At 47.7% G+C, this 13122-nt stretch overlaps 1 protein-coding gene across 1 annotated transcript; it reads left to right on the top strand.

Annotated features, from left to right (window-relative positions):
• The first annotated feature begins 613 nt into the window (after positions 1–613).
• On the top strand, positions 614–6517 carry LOC130385676 (tubulin alpha chain). Its single transcript, XM_056594310.1, has 4 exons — positions 614–673; positions 2524–2746; positions 3630–3778; positions 4894–6517. Exons 1-4 carry the CDS (start codon positions 671–673, stop codon positions 5866–5868), a joined length of 1350 nt encoding a protein of 449 aa, XP_056450285.1. The 5' UTR covers positions 614–670; the 3' UTR covers positions 5869–6517.
• The last annotated feature ends 6605 nt before the right edge of the window (positions 6518–13122 follow it).

Below are 13122 nucleotides of genomic sequence, written 5' to 3'. Positions count from 1 at the left end.
ATACAAGCCAGTGCATGACCAGTCAACCAGTAAGAACATACCCACCGGTGATGTTAAAAACATTTGGGAGTCTGGGAGACACTATTTAGTCTGCAATTAGTCACCCAACCAGGGTCTAACTAGCCTGTAAACAGACCAAGGTGGCTAGATGGCTGCTTAAACCAGCCATCAACAAACACACACGCACGCACGCACGCCACCTTGACCAGCAACCTTGGTTCCGGTTCAAATTCCCCTCATCTTTATACAAAAGGAAAGACAGAAGCACTGTGTGTGTTGGTGTCACTGTTTTGCATATTAGCTAGCATTATTACACACATATCCAACCGGTTATATCAGGTTTGTAAAAGATACAACACGAATTACTCCGGAAAACGAGAATAAAGCCTCGCCAGCACCGTGTTTTATTTTTAAAAAAAAAGACAGTAAAGCCGAGTCATTGCAACGCGGTTGGTGGGGTGACATAAGAACGATTGGTGCCTCCCCCTACAGCGTAATTGGCGGAGAGTTACCCCTGTCATCTTCAATGCATCTAATGGGAAAGCCCCGTTCCGTTTTAGAGCCCGCCCCCGAGAAACCTATATATACTGAATCCTGCTGCGCTTATCACCATTACCGCCTTCACTCACCGAATCCTCGACGTCGGAACAGAAGGACATTAATCGCAAAAATGGTGAGCATAGCGACACATTCTGCCTTGTTAAGATTAAAAATAATTTGCGTTTTCATCCTAGTCTCGAATTTAGCCTTTTTTCGCCCTCTCATCCTCATCCTCTTACTCGCCGTTACGGCCACCGACTAGGGAGGGGGGGGGGGGGGGTGGGAGGCTGGGTCGCAGCCCAGTCTAGCCGGGCCTGGGTGGGACTTAAGCCAGCTTGGATGACGCATTTCCGCCCTCCTCAACTGCATCGATTAAACAACAAATCCATTAAAACCGACTGCATTTTCTAGAATGCCTCTGCTTTTGTAGGAAAACAGGCCAATTTACCCCCAAAACGTCGTGGTTATTTTGTTCTACGCATGCTCGTTCGATGGCGACCGGAGCTCATTGCGCCTTTTTTTATCTGCCCGGGAAAATGGTACCTGCGAGGCGGGGGTTGGATGCGCGCTCCCTGACGCGGGGACGCGCAATCTGAGTGGGCCACTCCGTGCGTTGAACAAAGCGGCGCGCTTTGACACTGGGGGGACTGGGAGTGGCCACTGGTGCGACTGGTCTGGGTTGATCTGCCCCCCTAAAAGCTACAGACACACAGATGGGTAGACAGACATACAGACAGACAAACCCCAGGTTAACCCGAATTGTGTGTGTCTGCGCCTGTCTGTGCTCGCGCGTTCGCGCCTGTGTGTATGCGTGTACGAGCACCTGTCTGTGTGCGTGTACGTGCGTGGCTGCACCAAATCTCGCGGGCGTGACGCAGCATCGTTCAAAAAGCGCACGTTTCCGTCTCCCTGTGTTTATAGCCATCTTCTAGCGCGCAATGCGCATCTAAGATGACGTGCGTTTGATTAGCGGGGAAGCTAAACAAAACCTGTAATGGATGGATGCATTTATGCATCGAGCAGGTGCTTTTTCTCGAAGTCTCTCCCCCCTCCCTCTCTCTCTCCCCTCCCTATGTCTATCTCTCCTCTTCCTACATCGCTCTCTCCCCTCCCTATATCTCTCCCCTCCCACTCTCTCTCCCCTCCCTCCCTCCCTCCCTCTCTCTCCTCCCCAATGCATCATCCTCAAAGCGATTCGCCGCATTCTTTCCACGTCACAGCAGGAGTCGATGGAGCATGGGGCGAAATCAATGAGGCTGACTGCAAAAGAAAATCGATAAGGATGATCGATGATACGCAGTTTGTATACTGTATATATCATTGTATCAGGCGTGTGTTACTAAATGGTTGCAGTTTGACCGTGCACATGTTTTTTTTTGTGTGAGCCTTCTGGATAATTTTGTTTGTGTCATTGGTCTTTTTGGGGATGCACAAGGCACCCCCACTAAAAGCTTCACAGATTATATATATTTATTATACATATACTCTGTCTAGAACATCAATTTCCAAGTTTTAAATAGAATAGCGACGGGTAATCCTTGCGTGAGCAATAAAATAAATTCAAATCAAACTAGAATTTGACTTGCAAATCAACAGATCCACCCCTAGCTGCAATCTACCTCGTAAAATGGCGTCATTTAGTCTGACCCTTCGACTTTGGTTTCTGAACGCGCGATGCAAAGCACTTATTGTGCATGTCAATTACATTTAAGGGACATAAGAAATTCAGTTTTCAGTGTAGTGTGGACTGTATATTTGATTCATTATCATCATCATCATCCTAGTTCATTTTATCCAGGCTAGATAGAAGAATTGTGTCGTTATTGTGACGACGGACTACAATCGTATACATTACATTACTTGAATACAGCAAATTAAGATCTTCTCTTGCGAATAAAGCTAAACGCCCTCATCAACAGGACTGTTGCTCCCGGTAACCCTAGCTTGTAACAACCCAGTAACACAGCGTTTCCCCCTCCACAGCGCGAGTGTATCTCCATGCACGTCGGCCAGGCCGGTACCCAGATGGGCAATGCCTGCTGGGAGCTGTACTGCCTGGAGCACGGCATCCAGCCCGACGGACAGATGCCCTCCGACAAGACCATCGGAGGGGGGGATGACTCCTTCAACACCTTCTTCAGCGAGACGGGGGCGGGGAAGCACGTCCCCCGGGCGGTGTTCGTGGACCTGGAGCCCACCGTCATCGGTATGAGCCCCCCGCCTACCCGGCGACGCCTCTTAGGGCCCTGTAGCTTTGACTGGTCTAAAGTAGGACTCCTGATGCAGAGGGTCTCAACCTGGGGTCCCCGGACCACCAGGGGTCTGCAGGCAATATCGAGGGGGTCCGCTAAATACTAAGCTATGAATTAAAAAATCAAGGGGGTTCCTTGGAAAATGTGCTCTCCTGTAAGGGGTCCCTGAAACGGTCAAGAAGCCAACTCAATGTGGAATATTTTAAACCATGTATTACATGCAGAACTGAAACCCCATCTATATATCATTCAATATTTGATGAAATGGTTGCTTGGTAACCATATCATTATCATCTGGTTACTTGGTTACTTCTGGTTACTTGGTTACCGTATCATCAAATATTGGGTTGTGCATTAACTAGTATAACCCAGTATTTGATGAAATGGTTGCTTGGTAACCATATCATCAAATATGGTTACTTGAACACCGTATCATCAAATATTAGGTTGTGCATTAAGTAGTATAACCCAGTATTTACTAATACGGTTGCCTGGTTACCATATCATCAAACATTGGGTCATGCCTTCAATAGCATGCGTCTCCTTAATTGGATCAGTTTGAGTGATGTCCCAAGTGGGCGTGTCCGCCTAGATGTGCGCTGGATAGATCAGTCTACCAGCCTACCCAGTGGACTGTAGCAAACATTGACCATGTATCCGTCATACATCTAGGTGGACACGCCCACTTGTGATGTCACAAAAACGTCTTGTACCGGCTAATCATACTCAAACCTGGCGATGTAATAGGGGTTATTTTAAACAAGTCTTAACTAGGCGGCTGTCGATCCTCATCCTAGCCTCGAGACTAAAGGACCTTCTCTGTGACTCATCCTCCAGACGAGGTTCGTACCGGAACCTACCGCCAGCTGTTCCACCCTGAGCAGTTGATCACAGGGAAGGAAGACGCGGCCAATAACTACGCCCGCGGTCACTACACCATCGGCAAGGAGATCATCGACCTCGTGCTGGACAGAACTCGCAAGCTGGTGAGTTGACGTGCGATCCCTTTCCTCGGGTTCCCGGTTCAATCGGGTTTCCAATGGTTCCTAGTAGGGCTGAACAATCAATCGAATTCAAACCGAAATCGCAATTTAATAGAACGCGGTTTGCAAACCTCATAGGCTGCGATAAAAAAAAAAAATTATTTATATTAATTCATCTCAATTAGTGCTGGAACAATGAATCGATAAAATTCGATTCCTAAAAGAGTTGGCAACGAATTTGGTCATCGATTTGTTGAGTCGCACGATTAATACGTCACTCATAGGCGTGGCACAGTTTACAGCCAGCCGCTGACAGGTTGGTTCATGGTTCATGCACGCCCACAGCGAGCTTTAGTGTGAGCGACCACAGCTTGTATTTTGGTCATATCTTAACACTGGACTGTAGGCCTATATAAAAGTGTTGTAACTTGACTGTCTTTGGGTTAAAAAAACTCCTTCAACTCAGTATCGTCTAGTCCAGGGGTGCCCAACCAGTCGATCGCGGTCTACCAGTAGATCGCCGACAGATCCCAAGTCGATCGCGAGGGGTGAAGAAAAAAAAAAAAAAAAAGTTTTTTTTTTTTTTTAATAAAATTAAATTTGCGCGGGACATATACGCGCGGTAGCGCATGTGCTGTTAACAGCAGTTGAAAGCCGTCAACAGTAGTTACACACTCCTAAACGTTGGCATGGCTGAGGGGAAACAAGCTAAGACCTACCATTTTCACCCTGAGTGGGAGGAAGATTATTGATTATCGTTGAGAAGGTGCCGTGCGCAGACGGAATGAAACCCCCACTGAAGTCCGTGTAGGTTCACGATACAACCCCCCCCCCCCCCCCCCCCCCCCGCTTGAAGGTAGGTTTGCTGGTAGATCTCGGGAGGTTGGCTACTTGAAAAGTAGATCTTGGGTCAAAAAAGGTTGGGCACCCCTGGTCTAGTCCAACCAAAAACTCTTGTCAGCTGCTGCAGCTGACGGGCTCGGAGTCGGCATTGCGTTTGACTTGGCTGCCAGCTTGTGGTCGACTTTGGTACTGCAAAGGCATTAATGGTGAAACCGTGATATTCCTGACATTTGAGCCACATGATCACACCCGTCACCCCCCTCTTCTCCTACCAGGCGGATCAGTGCACAGGTCTCCAGGGCTTCCTCATCTTCCATTCCTTCGGTGGAGGAACGGGCTCCGGCTTCACCTCTCTGCTGATGGAGCGTCTCTCCGTTGACTACGGGAAGAAGTCCAAGCTGGAGTTCGCCGTCTACCCCGCGCCCCAGGTTTCAACCGCCGTGGTGGAGCCCTACAACTCCATCCTGACCACCCACACCACCCTGGAGCACTCGGACTGCGCCTTCATGGTCGACAATGAGGCCATCTACGACATCTGCCGCAGGAACCTGGACATCGAGCGCCCTACCTACACCAACCTCAACAGGCTGATCGGTCAGATCGTCTCCTCAATCACCGCCTCCCTGCGCTTCGACGGTGCCTTGAACGTCGACCTGACAGAGTTCCAGACCAACTTGGTGCCCTACCCCCGTATCCACTTCCCCCTGGCCACCTACGCCCCCGTCATCTCCGCCGAGAAGGCCTACCACGAGCAGCTGTCGGTGGCCGACATCACAAACGCCTGCTTCGAGCCGGCCAACCAGATGGTGAAGTGCGACCCTCGCCACGGCAAGTACATGGCGTGCTGCCTGCTGTACCGCGGAGACGTGGTGCCCAAAGACGTCAACTCCGCCATCGCCACCATCAAGACCAAGCGCACCATCCAGTTCGTGGACTGGTGCCCCACCGGCTTCAAGGTGGGAATCAACTACCAGCCCCCCACCGTGGTGCCGGGAGGAGATCTGGCCAAGGTGCAGAGGGCCGTGTGCATGCTGAGCAACACCACCGCCATCGCCGAGGCCTGGGCGCGCCTGGACCACAAGTTTGACCTGATGTACGCTAAGAGGGCCTTTGTCCACTGGTACGTCGGGGAGGGCATGGAGGAGGGAGAGTTCTCCGAGGCCAGGGAGGACATGGCCGCCCTGGAGAAGGATTACGAAGAGGTGGGCACTGACAGCGTCAACGAGGAGGACGAGGGTGAAGAGTACTAGGCCTGTATTAGGCGAAGACTCGGACGGGCGCCAGGGAGGCAGACATAGCGTTGGACCTCATTCCATTTAGCTAATGCATTCCTCTGAGCCACCAATACCGTTCAGCACTCAGAAAAAACATACACCTTATTAAAAAGAAACCATAAACAAAATGCTGCTTTTGTGTGGTACTTTACTGATCATTTTCCTAAAGTTTCACCTAAACTTGTACAGCTCACGTCAAATGTACGGAAAAGGATTAAGACCACATGTGAGAACTCATTTTATTCTTACTTTAAACTTAGAATTCTGAGATTAAAGTCAGAATTTCCCAAAAAATACACTTGTGGTCCTATTCCTCTTCCGTACAAATTGCTCATTTACAGGTCCATATTAATTTCTGCTAAAATAGACACTGTTCTAATAGGGTTGACTTGGTTAGTGTAAGATAAACAACACCTTTAATTTATAGGGAAGATGTTTTGACACCAGGTGTTGGCATGATTATGCTGCTATCCATTTGGATGTACGAAGTGGAAAAGTCGCCAATCTCCCAGCTTTCTTGCGGCATTTCACTGAGGCACGCCCCCTTTCGGTCGTAGTATCTCGTCGCTTTCAAAGTAGAGCGAGCAGATCTGTACAACTAGCAAACAAGATGGCTGCGCCATAGTCAATGGGGATTGAGCTGTATTTTCTTTGTATTTGTACCACGTTGGGGGTTATAATGTCAATTTTAAATCCTCTTACACACTTGATTTCATTGCTGCTTTACTCCGGTCACCAATTTATGGTCTTGCTTTGCGTGAAATTCAATGTAAAGTTGTGTTTTCAAGCTGGTTTGCCAAAGAGGCTATGTTGCTAATGATGACTAGCCCGCTACTACCCCTCGTGGCTCGACAGAAACACGACAGCACTTGTTGAAATAAAAATTGGCGAAAATGGCAAAATATTATTGCAATGTAAAAGGCTTGCAATGTTAATGTTTCTGTAAAGGCTGGCAACCATTAAACACTTGATTATTTATTTTTCCAAAATAGTTTTCTTCTTAAACTCGTTGGACACAAATAGCAAACTGGAAGGCTGGAGCAAGGGAAATACGTCACGTTCTCGCTGAAGCTGGTCGTTCGTACCAGCCTACCATCAAAATGGATAGCAGCATTAGACGAAACGAGCCATTTGAAAATCTGCCTCTTCCTGTGTATAAGTGCCGTCACAAGTGGGCGTGTCCGCCTATGACGGTCCACTTGTGATGTCAATAAGGCCCCGTCCACACAAAGCCGATTTCATGGCGAAACCGCAAAGGTCTTGTACGGTTCGGCCTTCCGTCCACACGAAGCCGGCGAATCCGCCTGACCGAAACCGCAAACTTCTGAAACCACCCTCGGAGGTGGTTTCAAATCTACCCGGTTTCGTTTTGGATTCATGTGGACGCCTGAAACCGACTGAAACCGTAAACCATGACGTCATCGCCCCATCCCTCGACCCTCTAAGCCAATGACTGGTAAGCCCGCGGAGTCTCAGAACTCACAACAACAAGGATTTCTGTAGCAGAAGCAGCGCCCCTTATGGGCCAGGCATGTGTACTACAGCGTTTCTACAGATCTACCCGGTTTCGCTTGGCTTCGTCTTTACGGAGATACTGCGAAACCGGATAGATCGAAACCGTAACGGTTTCGCCTGTTTCGGCTTCGTGTGGACGGGGCCTAAATCACAGTAAAAAGGCCTTGTGGTATAACACCACCCCTCTAAAGAGTGGTTAGCTTTTTCATGCTGGTAAGGGAAGTCGCTGAGGCCAGATAGTAAGACAAAGCGTAAATTCAATGTGCAAATGTATATATCTTCACATGCTATGCAAAACTATAATTTTTTAATTTATATTTTTATCAAGCTTTATTTTACCAGGAAAACTAAGCATGGCTGATCATTTGTAGCTATATCTGAGGACTAACAAAGGGCCCTACTCGTTTGGGTAACGCTTTATACATTTAGGCAGGGCGGCCATCTTAAGGCCCATTCACACCCCTAGGGTAAATACGGATAGGGACCCTTTCGTCCGGATCCAGAGGTATGAATCGGCCTTTAATCTAAACCTTTAAGTTAATATGGTGGTCTTGGAGTCCCCTTCCGGCCCAGGGTCTGTAGGTACTATCATGGTGCATTTCCACCAGAGGGTGCGGGTTGGTTCAGTCCGCAAAGGTGCGGCACTACTAGTTTCGCAGTACTCTGTTGATACTGAGACGATTGAAAGTGTGACGGCAAGTTGGAGCTACACTTGCCGTCCCTTGACATGTCGACAGGTCACTTCTGGCGCGTTTCCACTGCAGGGTACGGAACGGATCGGATCGCAAAGGTGCGGGTCGGATCGCGTTTCCACCGCCAAAAGTGGGCGTGACCCGGACTTTTGCCGTACCCGTTTCCGACCCCATTTTGGGGACTCCTCCGTTGCGGTACCCAAAACGAGACCAGACGCCTGAAAGGGTACCCTGGAATTCTAGCTACACCCCCCCTCCGTTGATTGGTCGAGAGAATCGTCACTTCCGGTCGACGCGGGGATAAAGACGAACAAACAGTAGCCTCGAGGTATTATTCTTAACAATTAACATGTCGCGTAAAAAGCTTGCTTGGCCGAACAAGGAGGTGGAGACGTTCGTCTGCATTCTTGGGGAGGAAGACGTTGTTTACTATGTTTACGTAGCTGCTGCGGCGATCGACATCCGGCCTACCACCAAGGGTACTGTCGGCAGTGGAAACGCGACCTTGGAACTGAGCTGGGCTATACCGCCCCTGTTGTAGCATTAATAATTACAACTGATCTAATTTACTTCAACTAGCTATAAGCAAATAGGAATCGGGGAGTCCAGGTCAAGTATAGATGGAGAGTTTATTGCCACCCGCAAATGAGAGACAACAAAGCTGAATGGTATTCGCGAATACACACTACTGAATGAATCCCAGACAGCAACTTATATCCCCGAATTTTACACAATACAAAGTTGGACTTTCATCAAATATAGAATTTCCCATCAGGGTCATACTGTGTGGATGTCAGCATACCCCTATGTCTTCTGAATCCCAATGTGACCTTAGAACATATATTATCCTTATACAAACAGAGATGATGCACACGTGTGAATGTAAGCATTGTCTTCAGAGAGTACATCAAAATGGGAGTAGACTGGACTCTCTGACTGATGTGTCACATGGCCCATCAGGTGAGAATGTCCTAGACCCACTCACTGGTGTCACACGGCACATAACATCTAGGTTAAAGGTGATCAGCTCCTTTCCACTATTAAAGTATTTATATGATATGTAGGCCTATAATAATCATAGTTTAACATAGAATGTAAGGTTAATTTCTACCACATATCCCCCCTTTGAGGCTTGCCAAGCCTCAATAAAAGAAAACAATAATAACATCTCTATTACTTAAATTTCCCCATGTCCCCTTTATCTATTAATTAGTCTATGAGACCATGTGCTGGCAATTGGATCAGAATAGCACCACATCTGGCTACCTAGAAAAAACATCGCTAATCTAAAGCAGGAATTTCAACCTGCATCCAGGGATCGCAACCTGGCGATGAAAAAGATTGCCAAATGTGGTGTATTATGTCCAATATTTTTGACTCCCGCAAAGTATTCATAAAAAGATCATAAAACCTTTCTAAACATACACCACAATGTTTCCACATTTAGAATAAAACCAAATCAAATGTGTACCTAAAATATCCTCATAAAAATTATAACAATATGTTTTCAGCATGCATTGAAAATCATCATTCTCCAAATATGTGACATAATAATAAACTAAAAATTAATAATTTTGAAAATATGCGTCATGATAATGTACCCAAACATGGACATTTCAGCATTTGAAATCTTGAGATTGTCTGTAGGTTTGCACGGAACTGAATGGCTCAGGTGATCTTCATGTATTGGTGCGCAGGATACAGGTGGGGGGTTTTGGACAAGGTCATAGATGTTGCCCCTGTTGGCTGAAATCAAGCCTTGTAGATCATGAGGCCGGCTCACATGAAGAGGTTACTAGCACATTTCGTGAGCCTCCACCTGGTGTTTGAGATATCACAGTCCAATGTTCGTCCCTCTTTGGCAAGGGCATATGTTCCCAACCGTCCAGTAGGATCGGGTCGGGCCTCCTTTGGATCCTCTTTTGTGCCTCCAGGTTCAACTGGATCTCCATGTACTCTTGGATGACACCTGGTGCTCCTTTAGCACTCACTGCTCACAGGCTCTCCATCCGTCCTGAGAAGGGGTTATTGATTCCGGAGTTCTCTGCCAACTCTAATCTGAGGCACTATAATCCTTCCAGCGCCCTGGCCACTGACCCATCCAGAGCTGTGTTGTTGGGGATAAACGCACATCATGTCGCCCCTATCATCCCACACACCCCCCTTGGCTCTGCCAATGCATAACCAAGACTAGCTTAATTTGATAGATCATTCGTTAGATGGCATCTAATTGTTCTGATAGTCCTTCTGCTGGTACTTGTGTACCGTAGTTAGTTGTTCAAAAACATATTTCCGTTGATTCTATTTTAATTGTTCTTATGGAAGTCCCTTATGGGGCCCCTTGAAATGTAAGTGAAAGCATGAATCTAACCGTAAGCATCACATGCAAAGTTAGCTGTGTCATTCTATTTAGCTTGTATGTGATAACTCAGTATTGCTATAGATATTGATTGATGTCTAATTGATGTCTCTCAGAGAGATACAAGGTACTCACCTTGCTTCTGGAAATATTGGACCCGAAAATTGTATGTGTTTTAAATATGTTTGTATTATAATTGATAATGCCTCAGTCCCTGGGGCTATAGCCCCGGGTCTTTTGGGAATAGCCCTGGATCGCTGTGCCGTCAAAAAAACTAAAACATAATGTAGAGTTTACTTCTTTGTAGTTTAATTACCATTAGCCACTGATGCAACATTGTAGCGAGTGAAAACCGCAACATCCTGTGTCCATATATGGGCAGATTTAGAATAATTTGTTCCAAAATGTTGCAAATTCAACGTCGGTATTCTTTCTTCTCTATGCATAGCGCATCTCGTCGATAATGCTGTTTCGTGCTGCTAGCCTTTTAGTGAGATCAGAGTGTTGAGAAGGACAGTAATAAAATATCTTTGGTAAGATGGATATGGTGCCGCGTTTCCACTGCAGGGTGCGGAACGGATCGGATCGCAAAGGTGCGGTAGGGAGGGGGCGGTATAGCCCAGCTCAGTTCCGAGGTCGCGTTTCCACTGCCGACAGTACCCTTGGTGGTAGGCCGGATGTCGATCGCCGCGGCAGCTACGTAAACATAGTAAACACGTCTTCCTCCCCAAGAATGCAGACGAACGTCTCCACCTCCTTGTTCGGCCAAGCAAGCTTTTTACGCGACATGTAATTGTTAAGAATAATACCTCGAGGCTACTGTTTGTTCGTCTTTATCCCCGCGTCGACCGGAAGTGACGATTCTGTCGACCAATCAACGGAGTAGCTAGAATTCCAGGGTACCCTTTCAGGCGTCTGGTCTCGTTTTGGGTACCGCAACGGAGGAGTCCCCAAAATGGGGTCGGAACGGGTACGGCAAAGTCCGGGTCACGCCCACTTTTGGCGGTGGAAACGCGATCCGACCCGCACCTTTGCGATCCGATCCGTTACGTACCCTGCAGTGGAAACGCGGCATAAGAAGAGAGACCCGCAGTGAATTCAACCCGGTCCACTTGAAATCGGGTGGGTATATGATGGTGTGGCCATTAAACCTCAATAGCCCGGGCTTTTATTTGTTTCTATCACTAAACTTTCGAACAAAACTCAAGCTCAGCAACGATGGGAAATACTATCAAATGTATTATTTAAACCACAGAGTGGTGGACGCGCAGAGTGAATTCAACCCGGTCCACTTGACATCGGGTAGGGACGGACTGGCCGTCGGGCATACCCAAGTACCCCTGACTGCAGCCCGCAGACGGAGCCTAAAATGGGGTCGGAACGGGTACGGCAAAGTCCGGGTCACGCCCACTTTTGGCGGTGGAAACGCGATCCGACCAGCACCTTTGCGATCCGATCCGTTACGTACCCTGCAGTGGAAACGCGGCATAAGAAGAGAGACCCGCAGTGAATTCAACCCGGTCCACTTGACATCGGGTGGGTATATGATGGTGTGGCCATTAAACCTCAATAGCCCGGGCTTTTATTTGTTTCTATCACTAAACTTTCGAACAAAACTCAAGCTCAGCAACGATGGGAAATACTATCAAATGTATTATTTAAACCACAGAGTGGTGGACCCGCAGAGTGAATTCAACCCGGTCCACTTGACATCGGGTAGGGACGGACTGGCCGTCGGGCATACCCATGTACCCCTGACTGCAGCCCGCAGACGGAGCCCACATGGAGGGGGCGGGCACTCAGTCCACATTGAGGGGGCCGGCACTCCGCCCACATGGAGGGGGCCGGCACTCCGCCCACATGGAGGGGGCGGGCATTCAGTCCACATGGAGGGGGCGGGCACTCAGTCCACATCGAGACGATTGAGCAGATTTCCGCTGCTCTTGTTAATGCAAGAGTAAACGGTAATACTATGTTAAGCTAGCGGGAGCCCATGCTGTTAATTAAATTATACAAACAGATGGTACGGGAGTATTGTGACTTATCATTCTTGCTGCGTACCATGGAACTATTATAAAGTTAAGCATAGCCTAAACGACTTGCAAATACATTTTCTCTTGTTTATTTTTTTTTTCGCTTAGCTGTTCCACTCATGGACCTATTTAGGTTCTACTTAAGAGTTCACGTTACAACCGTTCGCCGTTGCTCCATGTTTAAATCACAGTGCCTTGTTCGTGACCAGTCTCAAATTCACTAACTGAAATAGTGCCCCCTAGTGATCTTCTTCTTTTTTTTACTCAGTATTAATAGGCCTACTATTGCTGTTTTCGCTTGAATTTTTGTATTTCTCTACTGATTGCTTCGACAATGCAACATTAAAAGTTACTAACAGCGACTTTTACACAGAAGCTCTGGCTTAGGGCCCCCCACCGCCCTTGGGCCCCTGGACGTGTGCCCGTGCGGTAATCCACCCTTGCCTGTAAACAATGCAACGTGTGCGAACTCCTGTACCCGTCTGTCTGTGAGAGTTACAGGCCCAGTAAGAGCCAAAATAAGATTTGGGGAAAGACTGGGAAGACTGGGACCCAAAGGTATGACCTTTACAGATGTAATGTGAGGAATAACGAAGTGACCACATCTAAGGGCAAAAAATGTACCTCAATA

The sequence above is a fragment of the Gadus chalcogrammus genome, chromosome 7 (assembly GCF_026213295.1).
Source record: "Gadus chalcogrammus isolate NIFS_2021 chromosome 7, NIFS_Gcha_1.0, whole genome shotgun sequence".
In the NCBI taxonomy this organism is placed as follows: Eukaryota; Metazoa; Chordata; class Actinopteri; order Gadiformes; family Gadidae; genus Gadus; species Gadus chalcogrammus.
The sequence above is the reverse complement of the archived record's forward strand: the minus strand, read 5'-3'. Positions and strand labels throughout refer to the sequence as shown.

Bases quoted from the DNA above. Each gene is read 5' to 3' on its own strand.
- LOC130385676 (XM_056594310.1), top strand. The intron at 2,747-3,629 runs GTATGAGCCCCC...CTCATCCTCCAG, and splicing joins CCTGGAGCCCACCGTCATCG to ACGAGGTTCGTACCGGAACC. The intron at 3,779-4,893 runs GTGAGTTGACGT...TTCTCCTACCAG, and splicing joins TGGACAGAACTCGCAAGCTG to GCGGATCAGTGCACAGGTCT.